Source organism: Lepidochelys kempii, chromosome 2 (assembly GCF_965140265.1).
Source record: "Lepidochelys kempii isolate rLepKem1 chromosome 2, rLepKem1.hap2, whole genome shotgun sequence".
Taxonomy (NCBI): Eukaryota; Metazoa; Chordata; order Testudines; family Cheloniidae; genus Lepidochelys; species Lepidochelys kempii.
Window position 1 is genome coordinate 261,371,764 of NC_133257.1, and position 18,520 is coordinate 261,390,283.

Here is an 18,520-nt window from a genome sequence, read left to right on the forward strand (position 1 = left end):
AGATCTGGAAATCATGATTGCATGGACCACAGTGACAGGGCCAGGGTGCCACAGACAGGGGGCATGGTCTTCTGGTCAGTGGCACATGAAAGGGGGTATTTGCATTTGGCCACCCTATGGCAGCAAAGAATCCAGAATGACCCAGGTTGTGGCTCGACTTACTCTGAGGACAGCCGCCCTGGTGGTGGGGGAAGTGATAGCAGGGGGAAGCTTTCCGAATGCCTCCCTCTTCCTACAGGCATCAGTCTAGATTGGGATCAACTCTAGCCAGCTGCTTTACACCCGGGTGCTGACTTCAGCTCGGCATTAGGGGCCAGACAGAAGCCCGTAGAAGCTGGCTGGAATCTGGCCATGGAATAGGCTTTGGATCACGTCCTGTGAAAGCTGGGAAATTCTGCTGGGAGGCGGCGTTTGATCCAATGGAGATGCAGCTATGGGTGTCATCTGTGTACTACTGGCATGTCATCCCTCTCCACCCTACCAGAAGCTTCTACAGATGGTGACTAGAGGGAGGTGGGGAGGAAGACCGTGCCTCATAGGTCTGTGCAGGTGAGGGCCTTGGCAAGGGAGGAACAGTTGCCCATAACACCCTAATGGCCTTGGTCGGAGGGGACAGACCTGAGCCATTTCAGGGCATTTCCATTCCCCACGCTAGCCTCGGTGAGGTGGGACTGGAGTCCTCAGAGATCGATGGTGTCAAATGCCCCTTAAGCTCACTGAAGTTTTACATTTCATTTTATTTCAGTCAGTTGAATTTGATTTCCGTCTGTAATTAGATGTCAGAAATGATCTGCCATTCCTAATGAGAGCTCTGATTATCCTCTTGCGGGCCATTAGGCTCCAACGCTGCTTGTCCTCCTGCTTTGGAACACACGGGCCGCTCCTGCCGCTCTATACGGTATCATCATTTGCAGCTCTACATACGATTTCTCCTCCAGCACCCCGACTTTTCTGCAGTCCCAGGCAACAAAGGCAGTCGTGGGCTCCGTTTGGCTTGTGGAGACGAAAAACAGTCTCTGGCAGGAGTGGAGGAAATATCTCCACAAGAGTGGATGGGCATAAAAATGTCACGCGTTAGAGCATCTCTGTCCCTGAAGCAACCAGCCATCTGTGAGCCCCGGGCAAAGGGGAACGACAGCTGGCTTATTGCCGAGACTCATCTGCCAGGACATGCACCACAATGGTTTCTGTTAATAAGGGGGGGAATTACGTCTCTGAAATCCAGTGTAGCAATCACCATGGGCCAGATCTTCAGTTAAGGTGAAGCGGTGTAGCTGGATGGATGTCAGTGGAGGCTTGCTGATTTACACCGGCGGAGGATGTGGCTCCAAATCTCTGAAGCACTAACGCCCAGATCCTCAAAGGTATTTAGGCTCCTAACGTCCACTGGTTTTTTTCAGTGAACGTCAGGAGCCTACATACCCGTGAGGATCTGGGTTTAATTCCCCTTCTTTTATTACTACCCGCTGCTTATGCTTTCAGAGCTTTAAAATTCCACCTCTGGCACAGAGTGGATTCCCTGGCATCGCACTGACCCGCCCTCCCTGCACTGTAGGTGGGTCATTGGGGCTGTAGGCGCATCAGCAGCCGAATTTCACGCCCTCTCATGCCTTTGGTGGTTGCCCCCTTTCCCTTTACAGCTCATGTTTTTCTTTCTGACAGGAGACTGGCTAAGTCCACCCTGCTGCTGATCCCGCTCTTTGGCGTCCACTACATCGTGTTCGCCTTCTTCCCCGACAACTTCAAAATGGAGATAAAGCTCGTCTTCGAGCTCGTGCTCGGCTCCTTCCAGGTGTGTCACCCCTTAGGCCTGGGCCACGGCCACCAAAACGCAGGGCGAGTCTTTCAGAACTGCAGTGCTTCGTAGGAACGATGGTGGGAAATAAGGAAATGCGTGAAGGTGGTTTCACCAGCAGATGCCCAATCCTGCTCCCACGGGAGTCTTTAGGGGGTTGCCATTGACTTCGGTGAAGGCATGGGTGGGTTACTGTTGTGCATTCTCATTCTGCCTTTCACCTCCTGGCATCCCAATATGTCTTACCAACAATCAGCTAAATCCTATGGTCTGTACGCAGATGCCACACAGACAGCATTCTGTTAACTGCAGTGGGAGGCAGAATTTCTGTTGACCCCAGTGGGGCTTGTTGCATGAGTTCATCCAGAATGAGACCTGGGGGTGGCAGCGTGACCTAGTGGATAAGACTGACCTGGGACTCAGGAGACCCATGCTCTAGTCACTGTTCTTCTGCAGGATGACTTTGGGCATGTCATGTCCCTCCCTATGCCTCAGTCTCCCCAGCTGTAAAATGGGGATAATGATACAGCCTTCCTTTGAGGTATGATGCTGCTTTGAGATAGGGATGAAAAATGCTAGGGGTTATTTCAACCGTTAGATACATACTTCACTTCATACACACTTCGTACTTCATACACACTTCACTTCAATCAATGGTCCACTCTTAACGCAGTCCCCGGTTCTGCACAGTGATTAGCACTCAGTGATGCACTTCCTCCTGTTGTACAGTCAGTTTGAGCCAGTCTGCTTACTTGAGAATTGAGTATGTGTTTTATCACATACTGTCCACTTACGTGCTTTGGTCGGCAGTGAAATAGCTAGCAATGCTGACATTTAAATCGTCATTTGGCAGCTGAATTAGCACCATACAGAGATGGATGGGGCAGTTCAGAGCTATCATTTCAGGCTGCCTGCAGACTCAGGCAGACATCACTGAACTGGTTTGCCACCCGTTCACATCTTCAGTGTTATCTGCCCAACTGTAAGGGCCAGAGACTGACTTTTTTTTTTTTTTAAAGAAAGCCGAGATTCTGAAGAATAAGGTGGCATCGTAAAAAAAAAAAAAAGTCACACCGGTCTCAGCCCAATTCAAATCCTGCACTTTAGTAAGGGAGCTAAAATCAAGCAGCCTTTATCTGTACCAGGAGGACTGTTAGAAGTTTCCTGGCTATGGTCCCTGTGTCCAAGGCTGTGGTTGCAGCTGGGTTTTCTGACTAAGTTAAATGTAGCCTTTCTGATGGTGAGGTTCTAAATGCCTGTTCTCTCTTCCTCCTCCCAGGGCTTTGTGGGGGCCGTTCTATACTGTTTCCTCAATGGGGAGGTAAGATCCACAGTTTTGTTTGGGCAGTGCTTGTCACTAGGATGAAGTGAATGACGGAGAAGGGAAGACTGAGCAATGTTCCATTCCTGACATCAGCCCATTGGGGCTGCCGTGGTCCTCAGATACTGGCTTTGCATGTGAATTTTAGTACTCACCGTGCTGAGGGCTGTGCTGTACAGTGTTGTATTCACAGAACAGGCAGCAAGCAGAGGGTCATCCCCCCTGTCCGTTCGTCCCCCCCACCGCCAGCGTGCCTCAGTCCTGACCTGGAGTGGCCACGTTTGGTGGTGAAGGTTCAGCCAATCTCCAGCCCACTCACTCTTTGGCCTCTTTGCTGAGCCTGGCCCTGATCCTGTTGAAGCCAAGCAGGCTTTTGCCCTTGACTTCAGAGCAGCAGGATCAGACCCACGGCAGCGTACAGGCCGGTGAATGCAGTGAGTTTTGTACTGTGGAGCCACGTGTCCATTGGAAACGGGTCTGAAATCCACCAGATTCACTTCACAAAAGCCACTGAGCAGATGTGAGCTGGGAAGAACGTTTAGCCCCATACTAACTAGGGCAGCATTCAAGCCAATAAAGCGAGCAGTGAAGAGATGGGGGCAGCTGTGTAATTCAGTTCTGGGTTTGTATCCCGGCCTCTCCATAAGCTCAGGGATGTTCAGAATCAGGTTTTACTCCTGCTCCATCTCCAAGGGGATCCTCCCCGTATAGTTTGTGCTATGATTTCTGACCTGGGTGTGCTGAAAGCACCCTATAATTCATACCATAGCCTACAACAGAGGTGGGCAAACTACAGCCTGCAGGCCAAATCTGAGCCACGGGACTGTCCTGCCTGGCCCTTGAGCTCTCGGCCGGGGAGGCTCACCCCCAGCCCCTCCCCTGCTGTCCCCCGTCCCCCGCAGCTTCAGCTCGCCATGCTGCCAGCGCTCTGGGCAGCGGGGCGGCGAGCTCCTGCCAGGGGGCGTGGCTGCCAGTCCCGCTGCTCTGAGCAGCATGGTAAGGGGCCGGGGAGCGGGGGGGTTGGATAAGGGGCAGAGGTTCCCTGGGGGGCAGTCAGGAGACAGGGGGCAGTTGGATGGGGCAGAGGTTCTGGCGAGGGGCAGTCAGGGGACAGGGAATGGGGGGGTTGGATAGGCGTGGGAGTCCCGGGGGGGGCTGTCAGGATGCGGGGATGTGGATAGGGGGCGGGGTGGTCAGGGGACAGGGAGCAGGTGGGGTTGGATAGGGGGTGTGGTCCTGGGGGGCAGTTAGGGGCAGGGGTGTGGACGGGGGCAGGGCAGTCAGGGGACAGGGAACAGGGGGGGTTGGATAGGCATGGGAGTCCCGGAGAGCCTGTCAGGGGGCGGGGGTGTGGATAGGGGCAGGGCAGTCGGGATAGGGAACAGGGGGGTTGGATGGGGGTGGGGTCCCAGGGGGGCAGTTAGGGGTGGGGTCCCGGAAGGGAGTGGTCAGGGGACAAGGAGCAGGGGGGGTTGGATGGGTCAGGGGTTCTGTGGGGGGCGGGAAGGGGAAGGGGACAGATAGGGGGCGGGGCCAGGCTGTTTGGAGAGACACCGCCTTCCCTGCCCGGCCCTCCATACAGTTTTGCCACCCCGATGTGGCCCTCAGGCCAAAAAGTTTGCCCGCCCCGGGCCTGTGACCTCTCCCCGGAGGGCTAAGTGGCTGTGCAGTAGCGCTTTGTATGTGTTAGCCCATGTTTGCTGACGGTTTGAATCCCGCTGCAGGGCTCAGGAAGACCAACGCCCTCTGTACACGAAACAGTGTCACCGCTCCGCAAAACACGCTGCCCTGCAAAACAAAACAAAAAACCAAGGAAACATTTCTTTGGTGAAAGGAGCTTGTGAATGAAAGACGTTCCCTAATTACCCTCGCAAAGGAGAAAAAATGTGTCCACAGTCGAGGTCATTATAGCTCCTTCTTTGTATCAGCCAAGTGGCTCAAAGACAGCTACATCCCTCACTGGTGCATCCCTTCACTGCCTGCCCCCGAGCTATGAAGTTCTTACCTGCAGATATCAGTTCAGTGGCCTTTGTGAATTGGTCCCTGCTGGCCTTACCATAGAGAGTGATTCTCCTTGTCCAACTCAACACCCATTTCCTTCTCCAAGGGACTGTCCTTGACTTCCCGGGGAAGGGGGGGTTGCTTGTTCCCACTTCCACCACGGCCCTGGAACCAGAGCCAGTTAGCAGCTTCCCGTCGGAATTTAATTAAGCCGGCTCCCTCATTGCCGCTCCCAAAACCAAACCAGAGCGGCAGAAAGGAGCCCCGTCCGCTAACGCGCTTCTCCGTCCCCGCTTAGGTCCAAGCCGAGCTGAAGCGGAAGTGGCGCAGGTGGCACCTGGAGAGGTTCCTGGGCTCCGACATGAAATATCACCACCCGTCCGTCGGGAGCAACGGCACCAACTTCAGCACTCAGATCTCCATGCTCACCAAGTGCTCGCCTAAGACTCGCAGGTGCTCCAGCTTCCAGGCAGACTTCTCTCTGGTCTGAGGGGGAGAAACGCCCCAGAACAGAACACTTGAGAGAGAGAGAGAGAGAGAGAGAGAGAAACCACCCTGGAATTTGTTTAAAGCTGAAGAGTTGTTTTTAAACAGGACGCTCCCCATGAGTTAAACAAAGAGCATGAAACTGGAAAAGCCGCTGACGTCCTGAACGACAAGCGACAAGTCAGGACATAGAGATCTTTTTTTCTTCTTTCCAGACCTATAACTACAGGCTTGTCCCTGGGCGATGGAGAAACTCACAAACCGACTATTACACTTGTCGCACGACTCCAGCTTGCCTGGGGAGGGCCCAGGAGATTCTGAAAGGCTCGCAAATAGGGGGTGGGGGATAATTAATGGCTTCACCTGAGCCGGCTTCTCGGAAACCGATCGAAACGATGCACTTTTTAAAATGAGCCAATGAGAAAAAATAATTGCTTTTAATGTGCCAAGAGTCTGATCGGGAAAGGATGGCAGTGAGACAAGGAAGGACCAACAAGCAGGGGACAAATTGTAGCAGGGCACAGCACTTGTGCGCATCCAGATGCATTTCACTTTTCTAAAAATAAGCTGAAAGACCAGAAAGTCATCTCATTGGCTCCAGAACCAGAGTGGAATCTGCAGCTCTCCAACAATCTGTGTTCCACCGTCGATGATGCCTCCGAAATGTAGCTTGCTGAGGAGCTAAAATGTAAATGCCCTTTTCTGCACTATACTCATTGTTTTTTTTTAAAAAAAACCAGGATATAATAGACTTGCATGGCTAATGTATAAAAACAAGGTACAGGTGCCAATTCAGTTGCATGGCTGTGTTTTCCACAAAAGAAACCCTCTCTGATTAAGCTTGCTCTAAGTCTTGGCATATTTTTGCAGCAGGAATCTTTGGGGATTTATGGGAAAGATATTGGTTTATAGTAAGTTTGTACCTGAATAATGCACACTGCGGGGAAGGGGAGAGTTAGAGCTCACGTAGTGCTTGATTGAATCAGACCCTCTGTCAGGAGCCACTACCCAGAATGAAGAATTAACTTAATAGCAGTAGGCAGAATTGGCCTTGGCAAAACAAGCTTAGATCCACAAGTAAACTGGCACTGTAGGGGTTTGAAAAAGGAAAGGGGGAACAGTGGGGCTATGAAATTGATCCCTACTTCAATTATTCCAAACAGCTTTTAACCTCCGATGAAGGTATTGCAAAGAAAATCATTAGATCTTCAATAAGCGTGATACCATACCTTCTGTCTACTTTCTAACAACCTTGACATGTACATATCAGGGCGTGAGCCCCATTTGAAGTGTGTACATAGCTCCCATTAACACCAGTGGGAATTTTATTTTTCTTTACATTTTTGGGGTGAATTTAATGCTGCTCCAGAATACCAGATCGACAGCTGTGGAGACCTGAAGTCCTCTACTTAGACTCATAGAACCATAGGGTTAGAAGGAACCGCAAGGGTCAGCTAGTCTAACCCTCAGCCAAGATGCAGGATTTGTTGTGCCTAAACTAGGAATCGGCAACCTTTGCCACGCAGCCCGTCAGGGAAATCCACTGACGGGCCAGGACAGTTTGTTTACCTGTAACGTCCGCAGGTTCGGCCGATCGCAGCTCCCACTGGTTTGCCATTCCAGGCCAATGGGGGCCGCAGGAAGCAGCAGCCAGCACATCCCTCGGCCCGCGCCACTTCCCACAGCCCCCATTGGCCAAGAATGGCGAACCGCGGCCAGTGGGAGCTGCGATCGGCCAAACCTGTGGATGCTTCAGGTAAACAAACTGTCCCAGCCCACCAGCGGATTTCCCTGATGGGCCACGTGCCAAAGGTTGCCGATCCCTGGACTAAACTATGCAAGATGGGATCTCTACCTCTTCTTGAAAACCTTGATATGGATAAGCAAATGAAGGAGCTCAAATGAAGGAACTCCCATGACTTCCCTAGGCGTCTGCTCCATTGTCCTCCTGTTCTTACAGTTAGGAAGTTTTTTTTCCTTGAGATTTAATCTAAATCTGTTCTGCTGTAGTTTGAACCTATTGCCTCTTGTCCTGCTCTCTGTGGGGAGAGAGAACCATTCTGCTCCATCTTAGCTCCCCTCTCAGAGCAACAGCAGCAAGGACAGTGCCGGCTTCCTCCCCCTTATTCTTCCCTATGACTGGTGTCGAGCAGCAACCGCAATCTCACCTTAAGTTGATCGAGCCAAAGGGCTACTTCAGGAGTAGCGGAATTTATTACAGTGAGGCCTCCTTCATATTTATAAATTGGGCAGTCGGTGCTGATCTGTTTGATGGCCTGTCATGGGGAACACATTCGCCCAGTGCGGAGTCCTTGATTTGCCATATGAGCATTAGACGTCCACATCTCCCATGGTTGGTTCGGAGTTGACCAAGATGACTGTGGAAGGTTGAACCCCTGAACCTTCTGCATGGGATCTGGCACAAGAGGCTTCCTCTGCCGTGCTACTTGCCCCAACCATCCCCTTACAAAGAAACACTTGCAGTAACCCTAAAATGCTACGGCCATCACTGTTGTAAGGTGTATCATTCCAAACTCAGGGCTGGTCTACACTACCGGGCGGGAAGAGGGGGAAATCGATCTAAGTTACACAACTTCAGCTACGTGAATAGCGTAGCTGAAGTCAACGAACTTAGATCTACTTACCGCGGTGTCTTCACTGCGGTGAGTTGATGAGAGACACTCTCCTGTCGATTCCCCTTGTGCTTCTCGTTGAGGTGGAGTCCCAGAGTTGACACCAGAGCAATCGGCAGTCGATTTATCGCGTCTACACTAGACCCGATAAATCGATCGCTAACTGTCGATCCCGCCGGTAGTGCAGACAAGCCCTCACTTACCCCGTTTTTTCACTGGTGAAACACAATTGACGGGAATAGAGTTACTCCTGATTTTACATCAATGTCTGTGAGATGAGAATCAGATCCTATTGTATAGCTTACAATACCGATAATGTCCTTTGGGGGTTTAATTCAGCATGCTGCAGTATTTTTTTTTAAAGGGAGTGACTGATTGGGAAGGACCCTCCTGCCTGCTCGGAGTAATAAGAATGATTCATGCACATAGAGGGGAAGATATAATTGTCCTTAAATGTTTTGCTTACCGGGAGGCTGAGAAAAAGAGAGCTCCAGCTGTATATGAAAAAATGGCTTCGGTTCACGCATGGGATGCTGCATCACTGGGCTTCGTTATTAAAGGGGAATCCCACCTTTAAGCTTTGTCTGGAAGCAGTTGCAATTCTGTGCCAGGCAATCGCCCCATTTCCAGTAGTAGACCTGAAAATCCTAGTCACTGGGCCAGATTCTGCCTCCAGTTTGGTGGGTGGCACCATACTGGAGCAAATTAATGCCAGAGTTGTGCCCGCTTATGCCTGTGCTGGGTCCATGGATTTCTCCAAGGGAGAAACTGTGGGCACAACTTAGTCATTTACGTGGAATTTCCCCGGCATCTGTGTTCCCCTAGTGTTCAGATCTGAGAGGGAGAAAAATACCAACAAGGATAGGCTCAGCTTTTTATGCTTGTTCATTCACAGAGAACAGAAAAGGGAGGCGGGCGGGGATGGGGGGACAGGGACTGGAATTTAAACAAAACCCATGTTTGTGTAAAGTACTGTGGCTGGGGTCCAGGCTATAGACCTCATGGGCCAGATCCTCAGCTGCTGCAAATTGGCATCGCTCTTTAAATCAATGGAGTACGTGGATCAATGACTACCCCAGTTTATACTAGCTAGGAGTAGCTTACCCCAGCTGAGGAGCTGATCGCTTACCCGCATAAGCAGATTTCTGTGCCGCATCCCGCACTCATTCCACGCATGGCCCTTCCACTGATGACGACAGGCTGTGGGGAAAGCACAGAAAACGCAATGGAGAGGAGAGTTTTGCAGCACAGGGTATGGCGACACTGCAATCGAGGTGTGATTGCAGCACGTGTCGGCATGCACAAGCTAGCTCTAAGCGAGTGAGCTCAGGTACCGATAACAGTGAAGCCGCAGCAGTGCGGGCTGCACAAGCCCGCCCCGATCCCTGGGTACTTACTCAGGCAGCTGGCAGGCACTCTAGTCCATGCTGCTAGGCTTCACTGCTACCACAACCTGAGCTAGCCAGATTAAAGCCAACACAGGTATGTCCACACACGTTGCAATCACTCCCAGACGGACTTACCCAGAGGGGCAACCACGGGGGATGTTTGCAGATGTGACCCATTGCCCTTCCAACATTTTATTACCTCGTTGATGCCCCTATCATCATGACTGCAGGACTCATGCATTTTCATTTCTGGCCCCTTCAACTCTTCTGCGGAAAAGGACCTAGGGGTGACAGTGGACGAGAAGCTGGATATGAGTCAGCAGTGTGCCCTTGTTGCCAAGAAGGCCAATGGCATTTTGGGATGTATAAGTAGGGGCATAGCGAGCAGATCGAGGGACGTGATAGTTCCCCTCTATTCGACATTGGTGAGGCCTCATCTGGAGTACTGTGTCCAGTTTTGGGCCCCACACTACAAGAAGGATGTGGATAAATTGGAGAGAGTCCAGCGAAGGGCAACAAAAATGATTAGGGGTCTAGAACACATGACTTATGAGGAGAGGCTGAGGGAGCTGGGATTGTTTAGCCTGCAGAAGAGAAGAATGAGGGGGGATTTGATAGCTGCTTTCAACTACCTGAAAGGGGGTTCCAAAGAGGATGGCTCTAGACTGTTCTCAATGGTAGCAGATGACAGAACGAGGAGTAATGGTCTCAAGTTGCAGTGGGGGAGGTTTAGATTGGATATTAGGAAAAACTTTTTCACTACGAGGGTGGTGAAACACTGGAATGCGTTACCTAGGGAGGTGGTGGAATCTCCTTCCTTAGAGGTTTTTAAGGTCAGGCTTGACAAAGCCCTGGCTGGGATTATTTAACTGGGAATTGGTCCTGCTTCGAGCAGGGGGTTGGACTAGATGACCTTCTGGGGTCCCTTCCAACCCTGATATTCTATGATTCTATGATTCTTTTTTTTTTAAACATGTTTGTACCAAGGCAAATCAACAAGCAAATTAATTCTGCTCTGGATCTGCAGAATCTCTGTAAGCTACAGTTTCAACCTCAGAAATTGATCTTCACTGGCACTACTGCTATGACTAGGGCAGCGGGAATGGGCTTGCCCGGAGCAGAGGCAATAAGCAAGATGTTAGTTATGGACCAGGGCCAAAGGCCCATAGCCAGACCCTGATCTGCACACAGGATTCCCAATACTAATTGCTGGGGAGCTCTGCATGAAAAACTGATGACAGGACATGGCTTGATGTCAGGTACTCCATGACAGTTCAGTTCTGGAAGCGTTATCGTACCAGCCATACAATGCCTGAAAAAGTCTTATTTGAAATGGTTTCATCATATAATTAGGTTTGGTGGAATTCAGGTTTTTAAATTATTTTGATGGATAATATCAATGTTTATTCTTAAGCATTTTTTTCAATTTTATTCATTTACATTTTCTCAGTTGTGGGAAATTATTGAGGGGTCAGACAATAATTATTTAATGACAGCCAACATTGAGATTCAAAATGTTAAAGTCTTCATAACCGTTAAAGCACAAATTGTCAACATCACTTATCAAACTCAACAAAGTAAATATCCTTAAATCAAACTCTAAAAAAGTTCTCAAGCAGCATCTTTGTTACTTTGCCTATCTGTCAGATCACATCATAGGCTGCAATTCCCACCGTCTCTGACAGATGAAAGAATGCCAGCAACCTTTAGATTATTATCGACGGAAATATTTGTGTCAGTTTGCGTGTGTCTGGTGAAATTGACGTTTACCAATATTTAGTGATAAAAATCGTATCCTTTCAAGCCCACGTGTCATGCACAAGTGCATCCCCGTTAGGTCCTGGGACCAACATAGCTACAGTAGCACTGCATGTCCCCATTAGGTTGTCCAACAATAATATTCTGAAAAGAAAGGATTGGTGCCTGCATGTCTCCTTTGGCAGAAATAGCAATATTTGTGGTGCAGACAATGTAAAGCTGTCACATTAGCTGTGTTTGCTTCATTTTAAAGGAGGACTTAATATACAGTGGTTATGTTCAAGTACATGAACAAGGAGGGCATGATCCAATGGACGTTAAAACCAATGGAAAGATGCTCATTGACAGCAATGGGCTTTGGATCAGGCCCTAATTTAGGCTGAGTCATTGACTCATCATGGGACCTTGGAGAGTTGACTTTGCCTTCTTCAGAGAGACAAGGTGGGTGAGGTCATAGCTTTTACTGGACCAACTTCAGGTCTGAAGATGAGCTCTGTAGAACTCGAAAGCTTGTCTCTTTTACCAGCAAAGGTTCATCCAATAAAAGCTATGACCTCACCTACCTTGTGGCTCTCATATCCTGGGACCACCACGACAACAGCTTTGCCTTCTTCAGTCATTCAGACTGTGCATTTCTGTTAATGAAACGAGAAAATGGGGCAAAATCAGGCTCCGCCGTGAAACCTGGATGTACCATCTGAACAGCGTTATCCTGCACAAATACAGAATTATGATGCAATCCAATTTTCTTAACTATAATTACCCCTTAGAGGGCCCAATTCTCAGCTCATTTACTTTGGTGTAAATCAAGAATAACTCCACTGACGTCAATCAAGTAGCACGGCTGTAAATAGGACAAGTATCGGACTCAGTCTTCAAGGCCCTTTGCAAACACTGGGTCAAATCCTGAGCTCACTTGGAGCAGTGAATTCAGTGGAGTTACTCCTGATTTACACCGCTTAAGTAAGCTTAGACGCTGACCTCACTGTAACTCCACTGACTTTAGATGCATTCTTTCTTCTGCATATCAGTGTGCAATCAGACTCATTCCAATTAATTAATTCTCCAGACGTCACCATGATTAAGCAGATATTACCCTGATTCTCCAATCGGCACGACCTAAAGGTTAAGTGATTTGCCCAAAGCCACAAAGCCAGTTATTGTCAATGCTATCATTAGAATCCAGGTATTGCGAGCTCCCAGCCCTGAGTGGTAACCATTAGACTATACCCCTCTCTCAGGCAGTAACAATTGAGGAGATGGGCATGTCCTAGGATTAATAATTGTCTGTGAGGAAATCATAGTCTAGCGAGAAACATCAAACCTTTAACTGGTCCTTAAGCCCCTAAACTACTCTGTGGGGAAATATGAAAACGGGGGGCTAAACCCAAACAAGTATAAACATACAAAGGTTTTTTGCATGGATGCAGCTGCAATTGGTACCTGTAAATTAAGTTGGTACTAGTGAAATTAACACCTTGTAGGTCAGCCAATCAGAACTCTTGAGTTAGGTCTGAACATTCCATTTAATTTACAATTCCATTGAATAGCCAACAGGCAAGATGGTGTGCCGGTCATTAAGCCATGAGAAGAGAACAATCCTAGGTCAGTACCTAAATCCCATGTTGACAGGTGACTCGGAAAACCCAAAGAGGGATACGTACGTGTAGACAGGTGAAAGACTGCATTTCATTTTATTGAGTGTGATATTTACAAGCTGGATAAAATAACAAGCAGGACTGAGGAACTGATTTCCCTTTTCTCCACTGCAAGAGGGGCAGTGACCTTCCACATGGTTTTGATGAGGTGAATCCTCACCTCCATTCCTCCTTTTCCACCCCCAGCCCTTTCACCATCTAGACACCTGATTCTTCAGCTCCTACAAGCACCCGCTGAGTGCAGTGGCAGGTCTGTGTGTGGAGCGGCCAAACAGTCAACCCATACACATAGAGGCCAAGCTTTAAAACTTGCCAGTTGCCTGAGGTAAAAATGAAGGAGTATTTGGTCCTGCCTCACCACAGCAGGCTGGACTAGATCACCTCTTGAGATCCCTTCCACCCCTCCATGTCTATGCTTCCCCATAGCAAACAGCGATACGTAATATCACAGCGGCACATTAACGAAAGTAGGGGGAGTAAGTATTTAGCTGAGGCAAAAACTGGCAAGTTTTGGAGATTTGTATAAAATCTCTTCCTGTTATGATCTGACCTGAAGAACATTCTGCAAACCTGGAAACGTCTGCATTCTTCTTTGTTAGGCCCATTTTATTACTTTACCGCTGGTTCATGTTGGCATCTGTTTGGAGGGTTTACCGTTGAAGTGTACTCACCTCTGTGCCTTTTGTATCAGAAGCAACACTTCTGAGCTGTGATGTTCTCTGCAACCCCAAAGGACTGATCCCAGATTTAAAACTACAGACTGGAACAAAACATGGTCCTTCCCACCACTCCAATTCCCAGCTTTTAGGTCACATCATTATCAGCTTGGCTCTGAGCATGAGAGAATGCTTCTGAGTAGGACTATGCCCACAAAATCCACATGTGCATGAAGAACCTCTGTCTCTAGAGTGTGTAGTGGAGCTCTGCTCCCCTCCCAAAGCATCTCAGCACTGATCACGAATGTGCTATGCTTTCTGGAGACCAAGGAGTAAAATTCAGAGCTCCTTGCTTCCCAGTGCTACCTGACTCTTCTCATGTAAAGGTGTTCAGCCCTGCTTGGGAGCAAAGGACTATAGTTCCTTTCCATTGCAGATGGGCTCCAAATTTCAAATTCTTGTTCTCATTTACACTGGTGTAAATATGGAGTGACTCTACTGGCTTCACTCCACAATTAGACTAAAGCAGTCAAGAGAAGTGAGTCCCAGACCCATATTCTGGTTCAGACATCTCAAAGTGATCTGGGAGGATTGGTTTTACCCGTCTCTTCTTCCAACCTCAATGACCGCTTCTCCTCACCACTCCAGAAATAGTATTTAACCCGCAGCCTTGTGACAACCCGCTGAAATTAAATTGGCATGACCTGTTTGTTTAGAGTTCTCTACAGATCTGTATCATGGTCCTAGGGAGAGGGCGTGTCAAGAGCCAACAGAGTGTCTCTTCCACTTCCTACCGGCTGAAAGAGCTAACTCTTCATTTACATGTAATATCCAGCTGTGATGGTTCCCCAAATACTTAAGAACCCTATTTTTCAAAGCCTTGTTATTTTAAATACCAGGCATAACACAAAACTCTAAAGGGCAGGAATAGAGAAACCAAAATAACCAAAACAGAGGCAAGGGGACTAGAAATACCTTCAGATGATCTCTAGGGGGAACCATTACCTGGATTCTGCAGGTTAGATCTTCAACAGATGTAAATGGACTTAAATAGAGCAACACAGAGTCACACCAGCTGAGGATTAGGCCCAGTTTGTTCGTACTTTAAACATGTATATAAAGGCACTCGGAAGGGCACATAAAAAAGAATGTACATTTTTTGATACCACCTGGATTTGAAATATACATTGAAAAAGCTGTTTGGGATTTGAGAGCCTCTCCCCAGTGGCGTTTCCAAACACAGCGTTCAAGTCAAAACTCAACTTGTTCAGTAGCTGGTATTATGTGATCTTTATCTGCCTTGCGCACGCTGTCGGCGTCTCTGCTCTTCTCTCCTGTAAATAGGCTTTAAATATAAAGATTGCTGGCTGAAAGTGGTGCTGACTGTGAACAGAGACTCCGCAAAGTCTCCTCTAAGGACTTGATATTTACCTACATTAAGACATTCCTGACTTGTTATTCATCATGACCTTGAGAATCAGCCCTTTCAGTTGGCGCAGTCATAAACTCTGCCTCATTTTATGACCTTTTACCCGGTGTTATTTATTAAGTTCCAACTCTGTACTGTAAATACTCAGTGGCTTGTACCCTAGCTCTTTTCCCTTGTGTTTGGTTCATCTCAGAAGCACCTCTTTGTTTCCAAGGGGCTCCTTCTCTGTGGCTACCACTGCTGAAAACAAGCAATAAACCATCGTAAAGGCATTGTGTCCAGGAGTCTGCACATGTTGTTTGTGAACTGATTTCTCTCCATCTTTGGGATGTACAGAGAGAGGGCAAATTCTCCATTTATGAGGAACTGATTCAGCAACGCAACTGCTGAAGGCAATAGATGCCCAGCTGTCTGTAGTCACACCACTACACGGGGTAATTCGGTTATACCTTGCCGGATGGGCCTGGCCATTGTCAGCCTGGGACCCATCCCACAAGAAAACTCACGGTAACAAAAGAAGTGGTGGCAATCTCAGCACAAGCCATGCTCCAGGTTATCACGGGGAGCTTGGCCTCTGCATATCATTAGGAGTCTAACCCTGGGCCACTGTGCAACTGGAGGTTGTGTCTTTTGGATGAACTATAAAACCAGTGTCCCAGCTCTTGACCCCTTGTGGTTATTAAGATCTCATGACATCTTTCCCAAGAGCTAGGGGTATTGAACCCAGGGGTCCTGGACAAATTCCCAACTGAGTAATTCTACCTATCCAACATCTCTCCTTCAGTGCTGTTTTCTTTTCCACTTGCTGCCCTGTACTGATGTGTAATGCAGCTAGGTTCTGTTCTGCAATGGCTGCGTTTCATCCCAGACATGTCAGTAACACATGAAGGGATTCCTGTACATATGCAGGCAGGTACCTATATATTTACTGCTATGGGGCCAGATGTTAGCTCCTGCTGTAGCTGCCCTGCCTTGCTGTTGCAAAAAGAAAGCTAGTGGATTCAGTCCCATGAGGATTCCCATGGGGAATGGGCAGCTGGGCTTAGGTTAGAGCAGTCCTAAGGCTACTCTAACTTACGCTATGGAATAAACCAGTCCCTGGCTGACCCACAGGACTGTGTGCTCACACCAGTTGCTTAAACCCACCTTTACTTGTTCTTCCCCTATCCCATGGTTCTCCAGTGAACACAGCTCAGCCAGGCAAGAGTACCCTGCCCTCATAGTGATAAAAAGGTTAGGGTTAGGGTTAGGGTTAGGGCACAAAGGATATGTTTCACCTGCAAAAACCCACATTTGTGCAGGCAGATATAGTGCATTTTTAAAGAAATACACAAACAGGTTCTGGTAACACTTAGCACTAACAGGGGCAGCTTTGTCGCTGTGCACGCAGAATTCATACACCATTATTGCAACTGCACACAATGGTATTAACTAAGCACACAAATGGCCAGTGAAGCTAAATGGCGATCTTTGCTCACAAAGGCCCTCGCTTCCGTCCGCAATCACTGGAAATGGCAAAGTTCTAACAAAAAGCTGACCCCTGGTTGGCACAACTAATTATAAGACCGGTAAATTAACTGACTGGCAAATTCCCGATGGAGTAATTCTCCCTATGTAAGATCTCCCCTTCAATGTCAGGTGGATATTATTGTCTTTGTCACTTGCTGGGCTGTAGTGCAATGCAGGTATAATGCAGCTGGGTTCCGTTCTATGATGGCTAGAATTGTCAGTTACATTATGGGGTTTGTCAGAGCAGCAGAGGCATTTGGGATTAAGCACCTTGCTAAAAATTTGCCACTTGAGCTTGCATATCAGTCATAATTCTAGGCCAAGTATGGCTTCTCAATGTATATTTAGCCACCTGAAAAAGCACCTTGATTTGCCACCGAGTGCAGTAGGGGCTGTTGGATATTCAGCATGAACTGAAAATCAGCCCATTTATTTATGTACTTAAACAAGGATTTCAGAGACTAACTTTAGGCTTCTAATTTAGAATACTATGCCCTAGTCCTCATACGGGCTGTCCATTTGATTGGGATCCCCTATGGATGCAGGGATCTGCACCAGTGGATTCCAGTGCAAAACAAAAGCCTTTGCTTATACACTGTGTCGTCTCCCCTTTCCTTTCAGACTACATGCTTCTCAGCACAAGGTCTGTGTCTTCCTCTGGGTTTATAAAACACCTAGCATGTGATTGGCAATGGAAGTAGTGAACAGTAATACGTGCAATATGAAGTGGTGAAAACAGATCATGGGAAGTGATCACCAGGCCTTCTTTTTCATGGGGCCAGATCTTCCGCTCATGGATGTCCCCCACAGAGCTATGCCCCTTCACACCAGCTGGGAATATGACCCGTGAAATGGAGTGAACTCTGTAACCACAGATGGCAGATTTCATTGCGACATTCTGCTGCAGCTGTCCCTGTTTCCTGATCGCAGAAAACTTAAGGGCCAGCGCTTAGGTGGAGTAGAGCAGGTGGGTCCTCTTGAGTTGAGTGCAGTCATTATGCGGCGTGACAGACTGTTCATCACAAGGAAAGGTATCACAGGCCCAAAGGCTGAGAAGAGATCAGCAAAACTCATTCAGTCTGTCCTCAGCAATAATACTGTACTTGTATAAACCATCTTCCCTTTCATGATCTCTATGCACCACCCAGACATGAAGTAACTTGAGTGGCTTTGCCTGAGGGCACCCAGGAAAGTCTGCAGCCAAGTCAGCAATAAAATCCACATCTTCTGATTCCCAGTCCTGTGCCTTAAGTACCAGACCATCTCAACCTGTTATGTGGAGAGCCAGCACGTCAATTCACTGAGGGGAGTGAGGCTTTCTTTGACCGCTGGATGCAGTTCCATAGAATTTGAGATAACACACAGCAGAGGCTTCAGAAACAGGCTTTACAGCTCAGTTCTGATGTCCCAGTTTGGTGAGAAAGTGGCTTTTCCCAGTTGAGCTGTGAATAAAATGGACAAAGAATGATTGCACGTTCCCTGCCCCAGAAGGGAATCCTTTGTCAATCCACATTTGCTGTATGTATAACCAGCTGACTGGCAGCATTTGCCTTCTGTTTGCTATGGGGAACACAGGGCATGATCCAAAGACCATTGCAGCCCATGGAAAGAGTCCCATTAACCTCAAAGCAAGTTAAGATAACTTTGGATTGTCACAGGGTCCCAAATGAGTTAGGACACCTATTTCAATTCAACGGAAGTTGGACACGTAACTTTCTTAGGCACCTATGAAAATCCCACCCGAAGGGTTTGCTTGTGCAGCCCTAACTGAACAGTTATTCATGCGAGGAGTCCCACAGACATTATTGGAAGTCGGTGGGACTACTTGCACAATTATCTGCTAACGGATAAGAGAGGGGACACGGTCTGAGAGGACAGGATCACAC

General features: G+C 48.2%; 2 protein-coding genes across 6 annotated transcripts in view; one reads left to right on the forward strand and one right to left on the reverse strand.

Annotated features, from left to right (window-relative positions):
• The window catches only part of LOC140907855 (vasoactive intestinal polypeptide receptor-like), a 177,035-nt gene extending 170,587 nt beyond the window's left edge, over positions 1–6,448 (forward strand). For all 3 annotated transcript variants that reach the window (XM_073334767.1, XM_073334769.1, XM_073334768.1), the window contains 3 exons: positions 1,663–1,792; positions 3,075–3,116; positions 5,416–6,448. In XM_073334767.1, coding sequence (XP_073190868.1) covers positions 1,663–1,792; positions 3,075–3,116; positions 5,416–5,607 — 364 coding nt within the window. In that variant the 3' untranslated portion in view covers positions 5,608–6,448. The remainder of the gene's footprint in view (positions 1–1,662; positions 1,793–3,074; positions 3,117–5,415) is intronic.
• SEC22C (SEC22 homolog C, vesicle trafficking protein) overlaps positions 1–18,520 on the reverse strand; it is a 227,901-nt gene that overhangs the window by 12,216 nt on the left and 197,165 nt on the right. The window contains exon 7 of one of the 3 annotated variants that reach the window (XM_073334772.1): positions 9,366–9,436. In XM_073334772.1, coding sequence (XP_073190873.1) covers positions 9,366–9,436 — 71 coding nt within the window. Of the gene's footprint in view, positions 1–9,365; positions 9,437–9,734; positions 9,906–12,686; positions 18,077–18,520 lie in introns of those variants that run through there. The other 2 variants (XM_073334778.1, XR_012157659.1) reach the window with 2 other exon arrangements.